The sequence below is a fragment of the Desmodus rotundus genome, chromosome 1, assembly GCF_022682495.2.
Source record: "Desmodus rotundus isolate HL8 chromosome 1, HLdesRot8A.1, whole genome shotgun sequence".
Taxonomy (NCBI): Eukaryota; Metazoa; Chordata; class Mammalia; order Chiroptera; family Phyllostomidae; genus Desmodus; species Desmodus rotundus.
The window spans coordinates 97,166,091-97,185,926 of NC_071387.1; the positions used below are offsets into that span (position 1 = coordinate 97,166,091).

General features: G+C 54.1%; 2 protein-coding genes across 11 annotated transcripts in view; one reads left to right on the forward strand and one right to left on the reverse strand.

The window, feature by feature from the left end:
• Window positions 1-9,591, forward strand: part of GSG1L (GSG1 like) — a 200,634-nt gene extending 191,043 nt beyond the window's left edge. The window contains exon 7 of the mRNA XM_053920354.1: window positions 9,039-9,591. Coding sequence (XP_053776329.1) covers window positions 9,039-9,136 — 98 coding nt within the window. The 3' untranslated portion in view covers window positions 9,137-9,591. The remainder of the gene's footprint in view (window positions 1-9,038) is intronic.
• Window positions 9,592-16,647: 7,056 nt separating this feature from the next.
• The window catches only part of KATNIP (katanin interacting protein), a 194,258-nt gene continuing 191,069 nt past the window's right edge, over window positions 16,648-19,836 (reverse strand). For all 10 annotated transcript variants that reach the window (XM_045195338.2, XM_045195336.2, XM_024560330.3 and 7 more), the window contains 3 exons: window positions 19,342-19,502; window positions 19,136-19,224; window positions 16,648-18,508 (listed from right to left, as the gene is read on the reverse strand). In XM_045195338.2, the coding sequence (XP_045051273.2) occupies window positions 18,453-18,508; window positions 19,136-19,224; window positions 19,342-19,502 (306 nt within the window). In that variant the 3' untranslated portion in view covers window positions 16,648-18,452. The remainder of the gene's footprint in view (window positions 18,509-19,135; window positions 19,225-19,341; window positions 19,503-19,836) is intronic.

The following is a 19,836-nucleotide window of genomic DNA, read 5'->3' on the forward strand; positions in this document are numbered from 1 at the left end:
AAATGGCTGCTGCTTAAGCCAATTCCCCACCAGTCCATCCCCCTAAGACACAAACGTGACCATGTCTTCCTTACCCCTGCCAGCTCCACCACCTCCTGCGGCGGTGCCCCTCGTGGTGTTGGGTGCCCCTCGTGGGGTCGGCTCCCGGTCCGCCCCTCTCGCACTTCCCTGCAGAGACCATGGCTCCCCAGCCCATCCTGGCCTCACTTTTCTTTCAGTCCCTCGTCACTCTGAGTCCTCCTTTGCTGACTCTCCCACTAAAGTGGAAATGTCATGAGGACAGGGACCTCTTTGCCACATTCACTGGCAGCCCCAGGGCCTGACACTGGGGACCGGCACCCTGCTGGTGACTGACTCTGTGCACTTAGTCCTCACCCGGTGCTGGCTCTGCGCAGCATTCGCACATTGCGGGCTGTGTTCCTTGGGTTCCCAGAAACACGGCCATCTGTCCTGGGTCACGAGTCAGGGTGACTCCAAACCGAAGCCGTGCCATTGTTCTCCTGATGCCCACTTCTGCCTGAGGCAGCACCCCTCCAATCACTCCCAACCCCAGGACACACTTGGGGGCTGTGGCTAAAACACAGGCTTCCCTGGAGATGTCAGTGCTTTGGTTTGGGACAGGCCAGGAGCCTGCGTATGGGATGAGCCTGTACCCCAAAGAAACCTGCTGAGCGTTTCACACCTGCACCCCCCCACCCTCCCTGCCGCCAGCCCTGTGCCTCCTGCTTCCCAGACCTTCTCGCTTTCCCCCATTGGCCAAGTTGCCAGGTTTTTCACACCTCTTGAAAACCTCATTTACCTGCCAGGCACCTATTTCACACCCTGTTCCTTCTGCCTGAAGTGACCAGCTTCCTTTCTCCATTTGGCAAAAACAAAAAAACAAACAACAAGAAAAACAGACCCCACCAGTGGAACTGTGAGTTTGGCCAGTGCTTTCAAAGTCCAGCTGAAATGTGCGGGAATGGCACCAGTGCCGCACCACCCTCCCAACCCCCCCCCCCCCACCCCCCGCCACTGCCAGAGGTGGTCCCATTCATCTCTGCATTCTCCTGTCCAGGCACTCCATCGGAGGCAGAATGTCATGGCCCGGATTCAGAGTAGGGCTGCCAGGGTTCAAAATACAGCAGTGAGACCTTTGATGAATGACTTAACTTACTTGGGCTTCAGTTTTCTCATCCATAAAATGGGCCTAGTAAAGACGACAAACTCAGTTTTTAGGATTGAGTGAGCCGACGACATTAGTGAGTGTCTCCTGAAACACAGTGAGAGCAGAAGGCATGTTTGCTCTTAGCATCTCCTCGTATGTGCATCTGTCTCCCTCACTGGACTGTGAACACCGGAGAGCAGGTCTGTGTCTCACTCATGTCTGTAGACCCAGCGCCCAACGGGGAGGCTGACACACAGCAGGGGTTCAACAAGTGCTCGATAACGAGATGAAAAATCAGTGGCCCTGCGGAGAAGTGGCAGGTTAGCTGGACTCAGCCTGACTTCGAGTGTGCAAAAGAGACAAAGAGAATGTTGTAGCCCAGAAACATGGGGTCCTGGGAGATGGACTCCAGTGAAGAGAAGGGTGGGGGATCCCATACAAGCTCCTAAGACAAGCTGTCCTCAAGGTAGACCAGAAGACCCAGCCTTTCCCTCCATGTAGGCCCCACACAAACCTAATCTTCTTCCCGAGTCCTCCATAATCCATTCATTCAACAGGTCCGTACTGTCAGTGCTCTCCTGGGGCTGCACTCGGTGCCGGGGACACAGTGATGAAGGAGAGCAGAGCTAGTCCGTGTCCTTGTGCTGCGTACAGCCTGGGATGGGAACTGGGAGGAGAAAGGCAAATGACATTCCCACACATGATGGAGTCTCTAAGCCCCCTCAGGGTACAGACTTACAGAGCAGGGTCAACTTGGAGAGGTAGTCAGGGGTGCCCCTTGCCGAGGTTGTGACATTTTAGACGATGGAGGAAGGATAATGGTGTCACTAGCTGAAAGGTCTCCAAAACTAGACATCTCAGTGCTGACCTTGATTCGTTTTCTCCATCACTCCCCACATTCCATTTCTTTTTAGAAGCCAGGGTTCAAGGTTAAGCAGCCAACTCCAGGCTCTGAATGGGCCAAAGTCCTGGAGAGGTTTTCAGCACCTCGGACAGCAGGCCTCCAGAAGGCACTCCCTTGTTAAGGGACCTGGCTCCTCCGTGCCAGAATGGGCTGCCGTGGGGACAGGAGCTCCAGTACCAGCCTCCTGCCCACCATCACTAATTTCCCTACAAGCTTCAGAGCACCTTGGACAAGTGACCTCCCCTCTAAGAGCCCCTGTTTTCCCATCTGCACATTGTGGAGGCATTGGCGTTCTTGGTCTTGAAGGGTCCTCCCAACACAATGAATCCATCTTAGAGGTGATTTCACTAGATTTAGCAGAGCTAAGAGATGATCCTCCGGACCTTGATGCCTTGGGGAGAGTTCAATACAGTGATTTTTTTCCACTGAAGTATTGGGAAATTAAGACTGGAATAGACCAATGTTAAATATGTTCACGTTTTGATATTTGGATTTTAAAAAGGGAAGATAAATCACATCTGAGAACATCCTATGTGCCAAACACTCTCCTGAGCCTGGAAAATTTTAAGGGAATTTAAAACAGCATTTGCTACCATTCCTCTGAGGGGGGCCTTGGATAAATCTCTTCCCATTTATGGGCCTTGGCTTCCCCATCTTTGAAGAGAGATGGCTGAACCCATCACCTCCTAGTTCTGATATTTTCTCATTTATCTGAAGTTGTATAATGAAAGGTTTCTACACAGGGATCCTACTGACTCCTTTCTAATTCACATCCATTTGCTGTCTCAGAGAGGTGAAGTTACTTGTCAAAAGTCACACCGCTTAAAAAAAAAATTACAAAGCTTGCAAGTAGTAGAGCCTGGATTTGAACCTTTGACTACCAGACTCCAAGTATGGTTGCTCCCTTACTGCCCCCAAAGGAGGAGAGATGAGCAAAGAGCCTCTCATAGTGTACAGAATCTCAATTTACAGAGGGCTGGTGAAGCCCATCCCTCCAGCTCAGAAGCCAGACCATCCTCCTCTGGCATGTTTCTGCATTTGTTATGAAGCCAACTCAGGACCTGCTCTGTGCCTGGCCAGGTACTAGGGGCCGAGGGCTCCAGGAAGAAGCTGATCTGCTCTCTGCCTGCACTGAATCCCCAGGTTATCTGGGGAGACACCCGCCATGCAAAGTGACAAGCACAGGGAGAGAGGGATGTGCCATGTATTGTGGGACAGAGAACAGGGAGCATTTTAAAGACAAGTGGGAGAATCAACAGCCAGAGACCAGTAGGAAAGGTCACTGTGGCTGAGAGACCAGACTGTGCAAGGCCAAGGGGCAGGCTTGAGGAACAAAGACCCAGGCAGGGAAGTGGCCAGAGGTCAGAAGCAGCTTCCCAAGGGCCGAGTCCAGCCTGAGAGAGTCTACGTGACCCACAGATTATTTAGATTTTTAACAAGTTTAGTTGTTATTTAAAAGCCAGGAGATTTTACTTGGAAGTTCCAGTCCAGTCCATCTGAATGCTTTGGGAGATCTGAGCCCGTAGTCCCCGTAGCAGCCACTGTCCAGAGCTGAGGGAGGGCTGCTCTGGCCAGTCCACCCATTGCCTGGTCCGGGAGATGTTCTCATGTAGGATTCCTCATTCTACAGTGTAAGGTCCATTGGTTGTTTGGTTTGTTTTGTTGTTTTTTAATTTTGTTTTGTAACAGTAAAGGGATCTAGGAGGAGGGAAGTGAGTGGGGAGTCCTGGTGGACTGGTGGGGTGCTTCTCAGGCTCAGTGAGGACAGACCCCCCTACCACATCCAGTTGGCCCGGGGCCCCATGGCCCTCCAGGGAGGCTGGAGAAGGGAGGAGGGCTCCAGTCCTTAGTGACTTGGCTTCTGGATCCAGGGGACAAGGAGCCTGAATTTAACTCAAGGAATAGGGGATCGCGGCCTTTCTTTTCCTTAAAAATACATGATCACTTTTCTCTGTTCCAATGAACTCTCCAAGGTTCTGCCTCTTAGCAAAGGTAAGAACAACTACAATCACTTTTAAATACTCATTTCGAAAAATAATAAAACCTTCCTTTGCACCAAATATTTACTCCTCGATTAAATAAAATCTCAAACTCTTATACCTTGGCAACAAACACTTCCAAGGAATGCAACTGTTTCAGTGACTGGAGCCAAAACAAACGTTTTTCCTGAGGCCAAACGATTCCAGAATGTTTGCCAACTGTTTCCTAGCCCTTTAAAAAATATAGTAAAATTAGCAAAGCACCAACCAACATTAAAGAATATTACAAACAGAAAAAAAGCCAGAGGGGGGAAAATACATGCACCCATCATTGGCATAAACATCTCCATTTTTGCCTGTTGCCTTCAGCCTTTGTTATTAGGAGGACTTTTCCAACACTGAGAGCTGCTTTGGGGGTGGAGGGAGAGTAATGAGCAGTCTGTCCTTGGAGGTGTGCAAGCAGGAGCTTGGCTTCAGTGGGAATTTTCCCCTCATGAGGCTTGCTGTAAAGAGTCTGTCTGACCCTAGAGGATGACAAGAATGTCTGAGCATCCTTTGGAATCCAGGGTAGGAAAAAAATACCTGGAACAAATTTCTTTTAATGTGGAAGTTTGGAATCGGGAAGAAATTGATTCGATCCCTTTCCACTACAGCTGTGAATGCTAAGGTGGCCATTTATCTTTGCTGAGTCTCAGTTCCCTCATTTGTGAAATGGCGGTGGCTGCCTCCCAGGCTTTTAAAAAAAATTGTTATGCTATTAAAGTTGTCCCAATTTTCCCCCCTTTGTCTTCCTCCACCCAGCCTGTGCCCCCCCGACCCCACTAACTCCATTCAATCCCCACACAGTTGTCCATGTCCATGGGTCATTCATCCATGTTTTTTGAGGAGTCCCTTCCCCTTCTTTCCAACATTCCCCCTGCATCCCCTCTGGCCACTGTCAGTCTGTTCCATGTTTCCATGTCTCTGGTTCTGTTTTGCTCATTAGTTTTTTGTTCATTAGATTCCTCTTATAAATGACACCACATGGTATTTGTCTTTCACCTCCTGGCTTATTTCACTTAGCATAGTGCTCTCAGTCCCATCCATTCTGTCGCAAAAGGCGGGAGCTCCTTCTTTCTTTCTGTTGTGTAGTAGTCTGTCGTGTAAATGCACCACAGTTTTTTGATCCACTCATTTACTGATGGGCACTCGGGCTGTTTCCAAGACTTGGCTATTGTAAATGGTGCTGCTACGAACACTGGGGTGCATAGGTTCTTTTGGGTTGGTGTTTCAGGATTCTTAGGGTATAACCTCAGCAGTGGAATTGCTGGGTCAAAGGCAATTCAATTTTTTTTTTTTGAGGAAATTCCATACTGTTTTCCACAGTGGCTGCACCAGTCTGCATTCCCACCAACAGTGCAGTAAGGTTCCCCTTTCTCCACACCCTCACCAGCACTTGTTTTTTGTTGATTTGTTAATGATGGCCATTCTGAGTGGTGTGAGGTGGTATCTCATTGTGGTTTTAATTTGCATCTCTCTGATGGCTAGTGATGCTGAGCATCTTTTCATATGTCTATGGGCCCTCTGTATGTCTTCCTTAGAGAAATGTCTGTTCAGGTCCTTTTTTCCATTTTTTAATTGGATTGTTTGTCTTCCTGGAGTGGAGTCATGTGAGTTCTTTATATATTTTGGAGATTAAACTCTTGTCCAATGTATCATTGGCAAATAATGTGCTTCTATACGGTCAGTTCCCTTTTCATTTTGATGAGTTTCTTTAGCTGTGCAGAAGCTTTCTAATTTGATGTAGTCCCATTTGTTCATGTTTTCCTTTATTTCCCTTGCCCCAGGGGATATATCAGCAAAAATATTGCTCCGTGGGACGTCTGACATTTTACTGCCTGTGTTTTCCATGAGGAGTTTTATGATATCACAACTTATATTTAAGTCTTTTCATCCACCTTGAGTTTATTTTTGTGTATGGTGTAAGTTGGTGGTCAAGATTCATTTTTTTGCATGTATCTGCCCGATTCTGCCACCACCATTCGTTGCAGAGGCTATTTTTACTCCATTTTATGATTTTGTCCCTTTTGTCAAATATTAATTGACCTTAGATACTTGGATTTATTTTTGGGCTCTCTGTTCTGTTCCATTGGTCTGCGTGTCTGTTCTTATGCCAGTAGCAGGCTGTTTTGATTACAGTGGCCTTGGAATATAGTTTGATATCAGATATTGTGATCCCCCAACTTTGTTCTTCTTTCTCAAGATTGCTGAGGTTATTTAGGGTCTTTTTTGGTTCCATGCAAATTTCTTGCAGCATTTGTTCTAGATCGGTGAAATATGCCATTGATACTTTAATAGGGATTGCATTGAACCTATAGATTGCTGTGGGTAGTATGGACATTTTAATGATGTTATTTTGTCCAATCCATGAACACGGTGTGTGCTTCCACTTATTTGTGTCTTCCTCAATTTATTTGTTCAGTTCTATAGTTTTCCAAGTATAGGTCTTTTACTTCCTTGGTTAAATTTATTCCTAGGTACTTTATTTTTCTTATTTCTATAGTAAATGGGATTCCCCCACCCCCAATTTCTGTTTCTGATAGTTCATTGTTGTGTACAAAAATGCCATTGATTTCTGAATGTTGACTTGATGAATCCCACTACCTTTCCCCATTCACTTATTAGGTCAAGTAGTTTTTTGGTGAAGACTATAGGGTTTTCTATGTCCACTATCATGTCATTCGCAAACAACAACAATTTTATTTCTTCCTTTTACTTCTTTTTCTTGTCTGATTGCTGTGGCTTGAACTTCCAGTACTATATTGAATAGAAGTGGTGAAAGCGGACACCCTTCTCTTGTCCCTGATCTTAGGGGGAAAGATTTTAGTTTTTGCCCATTGAGTATGATGTTGGCTGTAGGTTTCTCATTTATGGCCTTTATTATGTTTAGGTATGCTTCATCTATTCCCACTTTGCTGAGTGTTTTTTATCATAAATTGGTGCTGGATTTTATCAAATGTTTTTTCAGCATGTATTGATACAATCATATGATTTTTGTTCTTCATTTTGTTTATGTGATGTATTATGTTTACTGATTTGCGAATATTGGACCATCCTTGCATCCCTAGGATGAATCCCACTTGATCATGGTATATGATCTTTTTAATATATTGCTGGACCTGGATTGCCAATTTTTTTTTGAGGATTTTAGCATCTATGTTCATCAGGCATATTGGCCTGTAACTTTCTTTCTTTGTTGTGTCTTTACATGGTTTTGAATTAGGGTAATATTGGCCTCATAAAAAGAGTTTGGAATTCTTCCCTGTTCTTGAATTTTTTGGAATAGTTTGAGAAGAATAGGAGTTAGCTTTTCTTTGCATGTTTGGTAAAATTCGCCTGCCTCTCAGGCTTGAGACTAGGATCTAGGTGGGTGTAGTGGCTGTAAGTGCTTGGTCACCAGCAGTTCCTCTCCGCCCTCCAGTGTGGCCTCCCTTTGCTTCCTCACTCTGGCTCCACCTCCATCGATCCCCCATGGAGCATCCTCCCTGGGTTGAGCCATAGCTCTGCTGGGCTTCCAGTCTAGTGGAGATGAAGTCACTCAGGGTGGGTATTCCAAGATGAAGGGAACCCCTGAGGACTGGGAGGAGGATATTGTGGGCTTCCTGTGGGAGAGGAGACTTGAGCTGTTCCTTCAGGGTTTGATTCGCAGTAGGTACAAGGACACTTTAGGCCTTTGGGTCACATTGTGGAGATGGAAATGGCTCTGGCATGTTAGAAGGAGGCTCTTGCGTGAAGGCAAGGAGCAAGCTTCTGAGAATCAAGGAAAACAGGAGTGAGCATGTTGGATCAAGACAAGCCTCCCTGCCCTCCTGCTTGCCCGACTGTCAAGAGCAGTGGGCAGTGGTGGAGGGTGGTGGAGCCTCTGCCTGTTACCTTGGCCCAGAGGGCTGCTTAGAGTCAGCTTGGGGCACCCTCATATGCACTCACTCTCCTCGGGTCCAAGTAAGGACCAAGGCCCAGGATGCATCCCCATTTGTCCTAACCTTCTCACAGCTCCTTAGCACTTGAAGGAACACAGTGGAGCTCAAAGAAACCTGATGGGGTGGGCAGATAGGTAGGTGGAGCGGTGATTGAAGGATGGCTGGGATGGGAAGTTCAGGAGGGCATAGGAAGATAGGGCAGGGAAGGGATTGGTGCTTAACTGAGGGTGAGGACAGGTGGAAGGGTAGATGGAAAGTGGGTGTGCAGATGTCCTGAGTGGGTGGATGGCTTGGTGTGGGGTTGGGCGAGTGTGAGGGCAGGCGGGTGTGCAGGGTTGGTGGTGGGTGCAGTGGTGGATTGTTGGATGGGTATGTTGGTGGGTTGGGGGCAGGAGGATGGAGGGTTGGTGGGTGCGTGCGTGGGGGTTGGGGACTCGGTGAATTAGAGGAAGTGTCAGCAGGCTGGGAAGTACATGCATTGGCGGGTGAGCTGGAGCGTAGATGGGTGAGTGGATATGCGGTTGTTTGAGGCTGTAGATAGATGTGTACGTGGGAAGCAGGGTTAGTGGGTGTGTTGATGGGGTGGTAGCAGGATGGGTGGTGTGATGGTGGGTGGGCTGATGTGTTGGTAGGTGGGAAGTACATGAGTGGGTTTTAGGGCAGTGAGTGGGTTGTGGGTGGGAAGTGTGTGAGTGGAGTGGTGGATATATTGGGGTTGGTAGGTGGATGTTGTGGATATTGGCAGGTGTACATCTAAGTGTTGGTGGACTGGTGGGTAGGTGCGTGGGTAACGGGGGCAGGGGATGGCGTGGAGAGCGGGGTATGCAGGTGGGTGGAGGGCGAGCTGGTGGGTAAAACAGCGTGCTAAGAGATGGATGTGGGTTGACAATGGGTGGATAGGAGTGCTGGAAGGCAGGTGGAAGGTCTTTCAAGTGGGGGTGGATAATGGATGTGCGGGTGGGTGGGTGGTGAGCTGGCAGGGCAGTGGGCAGATGGGGTGTGGATGGAGGAAGGCAACTGTCAGCACTGACCACCTTGTCCCTTCTCAGGACACCAGCCACACATGGGAGATTCCTGGACCCGGAGCTCTGCACACGAGGCACCAGAGCTGAACCGCCAGTGCTGGGTCCTGGGGCACTGGGTGTGACTGAGACCCAGCCTGGCCCTCAGACCTCAGGCCATCGTTAGCACCAGCCCCCCGCCACAAGACCACTGGTCTGGCACCCACCGAAACCTGACCTGTGCGCTCTGAACTTGGCCAGCCTGCATGGGAGACACTGGGCCTGCCCTGCCCACCACTGCCTGGGTCTCAGGGCCCCAGCAATGGGGCCAGCGTGGACTGCAGAAACACTCAGGGTTGCACCGAGCAACTTTGGGACAACAACTTCTAACTCTTGTGACATGCAGAGCCCTGCTGGGTACAGCTGGGATGCCAGGAAAGCCATGGACATCAGCCATTGGAAGCCTGGGGTCCCTGAGCCAGCTAGGAAGTTCAGGAGGGCATAGGTGGGGCTTCCTAGAGGAGGGGCATTGGCACTGGCACCACGGGGGGGTCACACAGCAGGCACCAGCAGGGGCTCAATAAATGCTTGTTGAACCTGTTTTCTTGCTGTGCATGGAGGCCAGTTGCTCTCTGGGCTGTGGCTGCCCCTTCACGGCCCCATCCTATCAGGTCCTCGAGGAGCCTGAAGATGAAGCAGCCCTGACTGTGCCGTGGTCAGGGTCAGACACTGCGCTCCATAGCACGGAGGAAGCCCAGAGCCAAGTTGGGCTTGGGGGTAGGGTCAGGCTTGCAGGCTGCCTTGGATTCCAGAGGGTGGAAAATCTGGGGGCATCAGGCAGATGAGAAATGTGGGGTAGGCAAGAGAGAAGCCCTCACACCCAGATCCTAAACCAACCTGACCCCAGTGGGGACCTTTCCTCTATGTCTGGAGACACCTTACATCAAATCCTAGAACTTAGAGGCCTGGGGAAATAGATTCTTATCACAAAAACAAGGGAACTCAGGGTCACAGAGATAAAGAAATTTGCCCCCAAGATCACGAAATTAGCAAATGGCAGAGATGGGGTTTGAACCAGGATTCCTGACTACAAGAGGCCTCATCTCTTCCCAGATGATTTCCCCTGTAGAGCTTTCCCCCAAGCAGAGAATGTTCTTCACTCTTCTATAATCCCATCATCTGTCCATCATCCATCCACTCATTCATCCATCCATTCATCATCCATTACCCATCATCCATCATCTATCCATTCATCATCCATTACCCAACCATCATCATCTATCCATCATCTGTCCATCATCATCCACCCGTCATCCACCCATCATCCACCCGTCATCCACCCGTCATCCACCCATCATCCACCCGTCATCAACCCATCATCCTTCCATCATCCATCCATTCATTCCCCCATCCATCATCCATTTCCCATCCATCATCCACCCATCAGTTGTCATCATTCCCTGTGTCAGACATCCATCCATCATTCTTTCATGCATCACCCATCTTCATTATTCAACCATCCATCTATATATTCATCTATCCAGTGATACAATTCATTGTGTCCCTACTATGGGCCAAACACTGTGGTAGGCACTTGAGATAGGATATTGAACCACCCAGAGAGGGCGTCTGTCTTCGCAGAGTTTACAGATGGGCAGAACAGATAACTAGACAGACGATCGTAGTTCAGCGTGTGAAGTGCTGTGGTGCCCAGCTCTGGGCCCGGCAGCTCGGGTTTAGGTTCCAGCCCCTTCACTTGAGACCTTGGGCAAATTACCTGACCTCTCTTGTGCCTCATCCCCGTGGACACATGAGGATGACCATTATAACTACCTCTTAAAGCTGTTCTGAGGGCTCGACGAGCCAATGTATGTGAAGCATTTAGAACAGAGCCTGGCACAGACAAGGGCTTGGTCAGTGTTTGCTGTCACTGCGATGAGGGGCTGCTGGGTGGAGGGCAGGGGTGAGAGGAGGCTCCTTTGGGGAAATGACACTTAAGCCAAGACATAAAGGTTGTCTAGATGTCAGACAGACAAGAGCAGAGAAGGGAACTTTGCAGAAAATTTAGGATAGTCTGGATGGCAGGTGTGGAGAAAAGGGAGGGCAGCAAGGTGGTGAGAAAGCAGCTGAGGAGGTTGGAGGAGCCTGGCTGAGGTGCCCCAAGCCCCTTTAGGAAGCTCAGCCTTCATTGTGGCCAGCAGCAGCTGGGGGTGCTTTTGGCAGCGTGGGAAGTGCCCAGCTGTGCGTCTAGGAAGGTCACTGAGGCTGTGGGCAGAGAACAGATGGGGAAGGCCAGGCTTCCCTCCTCGTGCTGACCATACTTGAGGGGAGAGAAGAGGGTGTGGCCTTGGGGCTAGGACAAAGAGTGCAGATTCAGGAGCTAGTCGAGAGGGCAAAATCAACAGGCTTGGGGTGGACTGACGTGGCAGGAAGGGAAAGGCAACAATGTCTCAGGTGCCTGGGGGACTCCCAGGTGGACGTGTGTGCTCATTCACTCATTGATCTGTCAAGTGAGTGCTCCCATAATCCATTTTTCATTTGTTCGGTAGTTTGGACCTACTGTATGGGGTGGGAGATGGTCTGGGAGAGGGGCTGGGGCTCAAGTGCAAAGGCCTTGACTGTCAGGGTGAGAATTCGGGCTCTGGCCTCTGGGCGAGAAGACCCACTGCAGGCACAGCTGGGCGGTGGCGCCCGCACGGGGCCTGGCCCGGGCACAGGTCTCGTGGAGCTCTTCATTCTCACCCCGAGTTCCTTCTAAAGTTGGCAAGTAGACCACAGAAGTCCAGGACATAATTTTAGTTGGCACATGGGCAAAATTTTAATCTATTTTAATAGTTGTGTTTATGTAAATGTGTATTAGGAAAAATATGTAACGGGCACACCAGTGCCAGGAGTTCACAGTAGGCATTCAAGTAAAAAGACAGAGTCAGCTTAAAGAAAAATACTATTAAATAAATAACTGTGCAAGTGTATGTGGTTATGCTATGTGGACAGCTCACACAGGGGCCGTTCTCACTCCCTGCACGGGCCAGGGGGTGGAGGGGTAGGTAGGAGGCCCACGGGGCCACTCACGCTTCAAGCCCTTTTGTCTCCTGCGGAGCACCTGCTGGCCAGGGTATGAGAACTAGCTGTCTTTCAGTCTTACAGAGTCTGCAGCAAGAAGGCTGCTGGTTAGATAAAAGGATGCACTTCCAGGCAGGCTGGGTGAGTGATCCCAGTGGGCCCCCACTGGGAGTTCCTGGGAGAGTGGATTTGTGCAGGGAGCACGTGCCACTGTCTGCCCGAGTCTGGGAGGAGGAGGGAGTATCACCTGATCTGAGGCAGGGGTGGCTGGGTGAACACAGAGAAGCCTGGGTGGACATGCAAAGACTCCCTCCTCCTGCCCCTGCAAACGGTTTTCCAGGCTCCTTCCCCTGTGCTGAGCAGACATGTTCTGACCTCTGAATGGCCTCTGGCTTGCATGTGCCTTTCATCCTGACCGCCACGCACTGGCCTGACCCACAGCCCAGAGGACTTCTCATGTTCTGCCCTGGACACCCACACCTAGTGACCCTGGAGTTACACGTCCTGGGCTTGAGTGCACACGCCAGCCTGGACATTGTATAAGCTCAAGATCACGCTCTGCAGGTGCACACACGCTAACGTACTCCTCACGCCCGTGGGCTCCCGGTGGACCCACACACCCACTCACGTGTGCCTGTGCTGGCCCTGGGCACATTCGGCCCTGCACCCCTGCCCACACTCTCCGGGTGCCCTGAAACGAGGCTTCGCCCTCTCGTTTCCCACATCACCCCTTCTCCCGCCAGATGCAGAGAACCCCCAGGGCAATGGTCTTTTCCCAGGCTGAGGGCTGATGGGCAGGCCCAGGCCGCAGGCGATAGCTGGGCTGTCGTCCCTCCTCGGCTGGTGGCTGTGATGAGCAGTCATTCCAGCACCCCCAGCGAAGCCATCCCTGGCTCCAGTAATGGAAATGTCAACTTGATTCATGGGCACTCGCCCGCCGCAGCTGGGCCGGAGGACAGGCACGCTGGGAGGCTCCCCCGGGGGAAGGGCCGCTGCTGCCAGCGTGCTGACCCCTTGCTCGGAAGGAGGTGGGGACGAAGAAAAGCATCTGGGCCTGCCAAGTTAATTCTAACGACAAAAATGTCACTTCAGGATGTGGGAAGTGCTACACAGGTGACCCCAGGAAAGACCTGCCTTAAACTGGAGCGGTGAGGGCAGGCCTCTCAGAGGAGGGGCCGCCGGGGGGGGGGGGGGGGGGGGGCGAGAAGGAAGGCGGCGAGGGCTGTAGGCAGGAGGCGGAGCAGGGCGGAGGTCGTGGGGTTGAGAGGAGCGCTGTGCTGCATTTACGGTGAGGACCCGACAGACTGGTGGGAGCTGGTGGCGCAGGTCAGCCGCTGGGTGGTCATCCGGAGCCGGGGCAGGTGGGACCTTGCAGATTATAACAAGGAGTGTGGCCTTCACCACCTGAAAGGCCACCGGGAGCCATTGAAAAAAGGGCTTCTTTTTTTAGTCACAATATTACATTTTGTTACCAAAAATACCGAAAAAAAGAAAGAAATGTACGAACAGAATCTCAAAGAAAAGTGAATGACAGCTCAGTGTAGACCCAGCGTGGGGGTTATAGTGACGGCGGCGACAGGAGGGCTCTCAGGGGTGGACGTGTCCGCTCTGCATTGGGGCAGTTGTCCTGGTGGTGTGTGGGGCGGCCTGGGGGATGGGGTGTGGGGCAGGGGCGGGGCGGGGCCTGGCGGGGCCTGGGGGCGTGGTTACAGGGCGGCGGCGCTGGGGGTGGGGAGGAGAAGCACCAGCGCCGCCTGGAGGTGCGGGAGGGGCGTGAGGGCTCTGGGCCGGGCCGCGCTTGTCCGAGGCTCCTGTCTGTGGGCTTTGATACTGTGCAGCAGGGACATGGCCTCGAGGGGCCTCGGTGGGAATCAGGGAAAGGCGCCTTCTGGGTGATTGCATCAGAAAAAGCTCCCGTCCCAAAACCACAGGAGATGCGGCCCGGAGCTCACAGCTTGCAGGGCTGGGGTTCAGCTCCACTCGCCCCTCACTCCCGGCTGTGGGCAGAGAACAAATCGCAGTGCCGCACTGCTGGACGGCCGGCGTGGGCCTGAGGACACACAGCCCAGCTGAGGACCATCGGTCATGAGGAAAAACCAATCTCCTCCACACGGGGAAGTACCGCACAGACGGAGGGAAAGCTGGCACAGGACTGCTGCCCTTCCCCAGTGCGGCCTGGCCCCTGCTACCCCCGTAATTGCTTCTTCAGCCACATTTCATCTGGACTGACCCCGTCTGAGCCTCTGCCAAAGGGGAGGCTGGTGGCTGAATTGATGTCCAGAGGCCTGGCTGGAGCCTGGCAGCTACCAGGACTGGTCAGGACCTGGGGGAGGGAGGGGCTGGGACTCCAGAGCGGAGGGGGGCCTCTGCAAGAGAGAAGTTCCACAGCAGGAGGCCAGGGTGGTGAGCCTGTGCCCCAGGCACCTTCCTCAGACCTCCTGGCCCTCCCTGGGAACCTCCTGGGTGACGGTGTGGGTGGTGAGCAGGGGTGCAGCAAGGCTGGGTCAGGGAGAGGCGGCATGGGAAGGAGTGAAGCAACAGGGCAGGAGCGAGAGGGGCAGAGGAGGGTGGGCAGCAACCTCTGCCCAAAGGCCAGTACCCTTCCCAGACCAAGCCACCAGGGCTGGGCAGGTGTCCCAGAAGTCGAGGTGTGTCAGCTGGGAGGTAGGGACATGTTGCTCTGGTGAGGAGCCCGGGCCTGGAGTCCCCTCTCGGCCCCCATGTCACTTATTGTAAAGCCTCAGTGTGCAAACTGGGCATAGTCGTGCCGCGTGTGGAGTGCGTCTCCCCTCCCCGGGGCACTTACGGGAAGCAGGCGCTGCCTGCATCCTGCTGGGTAGGAAAGCCGAGGGGAGCACAGGGTGTGAAGTCTCTCTCCAAGTTTGCACAGCTAGGAGGTGGCGGAGGCTGGACTTGAACCTGGCCGGCCAGCCGGCCCCAGGGCCATCGCTCGCCATCACCAGCTTGCTGGGGAAAGGGTACCTGCCCAGTAAGGTCTGTGTCCGGCACTGATGTGCACCTTCCGTGCCGAACCCGCAGGGTATCCAGTGTGGGGCGGGATCGCTGTCAGTGGCTGTTGTTATTTTTGTTGTCACTGCCACAAAATACGTCTGTCAAAGGCTGTGCCTTCAGCAGGGGCTCTGGGTGGAACGGTCTTCCAGAGCTGGGAGCCTGGAAGTGCTGTCAGGAATGCCACACATCACACAGAGGTCAGGGACGACCACGCAGACAGCCCCCAGCTCACTGGGGCACATGACCCGGTGGACAGAGGTCCCGCCTGTCTCCTCTAGACCCTAGCCTGGGCCTGTGGCCTGGCTGGGTGCCCGAGGCTCGACTGAGTCTCGGGCTCTGGGGGAGCCCTCCACACGCCCAGGCAGCAGGGGCCTGGGTCCCAGGGGCGCAGTCCTTCCCACTCTGGGCCACACAGCTGTGTCCCCTCGCTGGGCTTGAATCAGTTTTATCTGGGGTGCTTGGGGTTTGTTTGCTCGGGTAAGTTGCGCCAACATTTAAAAGTTGGATTTCACATTAAAAATAAATAAAACACCTGAATTTCTGGCTTCTCTTAAAAACACTGAAGACCTGGCGTTGTTGGGCCACTGGCGCTGCGCTGCTGCCAGCCAGGCCCTCCCAGGCCGGCTTTGGTCCCGGAACCACAGGGGCCTGGCCGGGGGTACCGGCTGGTGGCCGAGAGGCTTATCAGGCTGAAAAGTGGGGACGCCTCACTCACACCCCCTGTCCCCCGGGTCTCTGGGGCTGGCCCAGGTGTACAATCCTGGACGGAGGCACGAGGCTGGCTCTCCAACACCAGGGTGTCCAGGCAGAGCAAGGCCCCTCGGTCTTCCTAGGAACTTAGAAGCAGGGGGCAGGAGAGGGCCACCAGAGGCCCTGACAGCTTCCCTCTGTGGGGGCGGGGGACAGACAGAAAGCCTCCCCCTCCCCCGGTAGAGTGAGGGAGGTGGGTTTCCAGAGGGTCCTCTCACCTGCTGCCAAAGCAGTCGCTGGCGTCCAAGCTGCAGTCCGGACGCCCCCACCCCTTTCAGGAACCTTCTTTCCACTCAAGGGCTGCTTTCCCAGGGTGCCAAGAGCTGGGGAGAGCAGGGGAGCAGGGGAAGCAAGGGGAGTGGCAGCCAGGTGGGAGGCCAAGAGTCAGGCATTGGGGTTTGGGCCTCCGGAATCCACACACACTGAGGGGAACGCCTAGAGCCAAAGACCCGGGGATTACACCGCCACCTCGGCTCCCCCGTAGTTGTTTTGGGACCTGTGCATTGACTAATAGCTGTGCATCTTGGGTAAGTTACTCAACCTCTCTGTGCTTCAGTTTCCCTATCTATAAAAGGAGGACCATTATAGTGCCTACCCCATGGGGCTGTTATGTGGGTTACATGAGTCAGTGCCAGGCACAAAATAATCACTATCCATGTATGGGCTTACATTGTCTGCTTCTCACACAGTGCCGGGGGTGTCCACAGGTGGGGACAATGAAGGTCAGAGCGGGGACACCCCTATGTCACTTGGCTGGCCTTCAGTGGCCTCTGACTCAGTTGCTGAAGACAGCATGGGCTGTCTTTGACCCCAAACCCAGTGTACCAAAGAATACCCTTAACAACATCTTTTATTGATTTTGCAAGAGAAAAAAATAGAAATTTGTTTTACAGTTAATGCCTGTACAGCCTTTCTTTCCTTCGAAATTGCATGGTACACACACTTGTTATAAACATCAGCTGAGACTCCAGGAGCGAGCGTGCGTGGTGCTTGTGCGGTGTTCTCTGCCAGTCCAACCTGCGCCCGGGCCTCAGGGGGATGGGCAGCTGGGCTCCCTTCACAGCCACGGCTCTGGTTTTGGTCACTGAGGGCTGGCCAGATCAGCCCCCCACGTGCCCCGACGCCAGCTCTCCTGGGAGCCGAGGCCCGGGAGGCGCAGCGCATCTGGGAGGAGCAGAGAAGCTGGGGGCTTGGAGGCTACAGAAATGATGGATCTTCTTGGACAGAAACAATTCCTTATCTTCACATCGACCCCGCTCCAAAGGAGAAGTGCATTTGCATAGCTGCCCGTGGAAGCTGCAAAGCTCATAAAGTATTTGCTGGGCCCTCGGTTGCATAGGAACGCACTTGGAGTACAGTCACGCGGCTGGGCTGGGCGCCAGGAAAACAACGGATTAATATTGGGAACGAGAAATTACCCACCACTGGGAAACCAATTAGGTCCCTGATCCGAGCTTGTTACATAGATGGAAATAGATGTGTTCTGGGCTTCACTCGGCTGGGGGTACAAGGCACATTTCCAACTTGCTGGGAAGCCGCTGGAAGAAGGAGGAGAGGGGGGCCTGGACCTCGAGACCCTCGGTGCCTGACACCAAGGGCACGGACAGGAACATAAAGGGAGAGAGCAGCAGCCAGCCTCCGGGCTCCAGGGACGGGCCGGGAGTGCAGTGAGGGCTACCTCTGTCCACAGAGTTCAAGTGGAAGGGGCGTAGCCTCTGGGGGCTGAGAGTAGGGCTGTGGCACTGGTCCTTGGCCTCCCTGCCTTTCGGCCACAGGGCCTCTAGATGGGCCCCGCTGGCCCTCCTGCCGGTCCTTCCTGGGCCTGGGAGCAGAGACGAGTGCCCGGCATGCCAGGGTGGGCCCAGTTCTAGACGGGCAGGTACCACTCCCTTCCTCTCCTCTGCGGGACCTGTGCCCTTGGCCAATCCCTCCTCAGCCTTGGTAAGAAGACAGACCCCTGCAGAACCTGTTCCTCCGAGGGGATCTGTCCTTTTCCACTGGTCCTCAGTGGGGCCAGGGATGAGTAAGGGGGTTGTAGCCATTCTGGCTAGACATTTGGGGGTCCAGGGAAAAGTCCCACCCTCTCAGGCAGCTCTGCTAGACTCCAAAGGAGGCAGGGATGTGTGTGGGGGAGAGGGAGTTGTTGGCGCCCCAGCCCGGGCACACCCCTCGAGTGTTGGTGTTTGAGGCCTGGTCCCTGTGCCTGCTCAGCCATGCTCCAGGCTGGATGGGGGGCCTCCACGGCCCAGCCCCCTATCTTGGCCCGAGTCAGACCTGGCTCTGGGAACCTAGGGCAGGGCTGAGTGGATGCCAGCCCTGTTTTGCTGGATCTCATGGGAGAGGCACCAGGCCAGGTGTCCTGGGGCTCCCTGCAGGACAGAACAGAGGGCCCCGCACCCTGCAACGGCAGCCCTGCCTCCTCCCACCCACAGCTCCTGTCTTTCCCAGAGCCGCCCGCCCTCTTCGTCCCTTCCCCCAGAAGGCTCCCGTCCCCACCACAGCGCTCTTCCAGCCCTTGGCTGGAAGACAGGGTCCTGGCTGGCAGACACTGAGGACTGAGGGGGGACATGGGTGATGAGGGGGCCAGGGATGGAGCCCCATGCTGGCTGAGAGGGCCAGCTCTCCCTCCTTCACCGCTCAGCACCGCCATCGTCTTGCTGTCTCCTCACTTATGCAGGTTTTGGGGCGTAAGGCTGTCAATGGAGAGCACAGAGGGATGAGTATTACCCAGCCTCAACCCTGGAGGGCTGCCCCACACCCTCGGGCTGAAATCCAGACTGCCCAGGTTTCTATCAGAGGCCCTTGGAGGCTCGGCCCCCACCTGCAGCTCCCAGCAGCCTCTGAGCCTGGCACTCCCGCACACTGGCCCCTTCACTGGAGCAGACTCCCCCACACTGCCCTCTAGGCCTCTGCCCATGCTGCTCCCTCTGCCTGGCCAACTCCGTGCATCTTTTAGGATGCAGGCTCAAATACCGCCGCCTCCAAGAAGCCCTCACCCTGCGTATCCTCTACTGGTCTGGTGTGGCCCAGAGCAACCCCTTGGATAGTGTGCTCCTGCCCTTGATGGGCTTTCCCTTCTGTGCCAGAAAGGCCTGGCCTCCAGGGACCAGTGCTGTGCCCTGAGGGGCCTGCTTGGGGATGGCAGCAAGCTGCTCCAGGTTCTGCCTCCGTCAGCCCCTCCTCAGCTCCCCACTAGGCTCCTGGGCGGGAGAGGGGTCTGGGGGCAGGCAGGGCCCGAGAGGGCGTGTGGTGCTGCTGCTCCTCCTCTATGAGGCCCAAACTCTGGAGGGGGGCGCCCCAAGCAGTGAACAGAAGCTGACCTGGGTCCACGGCACTCTGCTTCCTTTTCGAGTTGGCAATGATTTGGTTTTCGTTCATCATCTGGACGTCCTGGTCCTCCACCTGGTTGCTGCAGAGAGGGAAAAGACAGGAGACCCAATCAGGCCCCAGCCCGGGGCCCCTGCCACGGGGCTGGTGGCGGGGCTGGCGGCGGGGCGGGGAGGGCCAGGGCTGGGCTGGGGTGCACCTGACGGCGGCGTGCTTCTCCTGGGGGCTGATGTCCAGGTCCTCGGTGAAGAGGATGGTGTGGTAGGGCACTGTGGGCTCGCACGTGGGCAGGATGCCCCCAACCAGGTGGCCCACCATGGCCAGGACCCCATTATACACGAGCAGGTCGTCCACCAGGAGCTGAATGTACACAGAGGAGGGGCTCTGCGGCATGGCTGACCAGCCCCTCTCTTCCTTCCTGCACGTGACCTTGGACAAAGAGTGTCACGGCACCGGGCCTCGCCCACCCTGTGCCCGGCCTGTGTTGCGACCTGGGCTCTTCGCGGCCAGCGGGAAGGTGCGTCATTAGCCTCCTCAGACGAGGAGTCTGAGACTCAAGGGCTGAAATACCGTTAGCCCATGAGGCAGAGCTGTGAAGCCCTGGGGGCCCTCGTCTCCCCAGCCCAGAGTCACGCACTGCACAAAGAACTCCCTACATCAGTACGTTTTGAGAAGAAAAGGTGAAAGAAAAGCC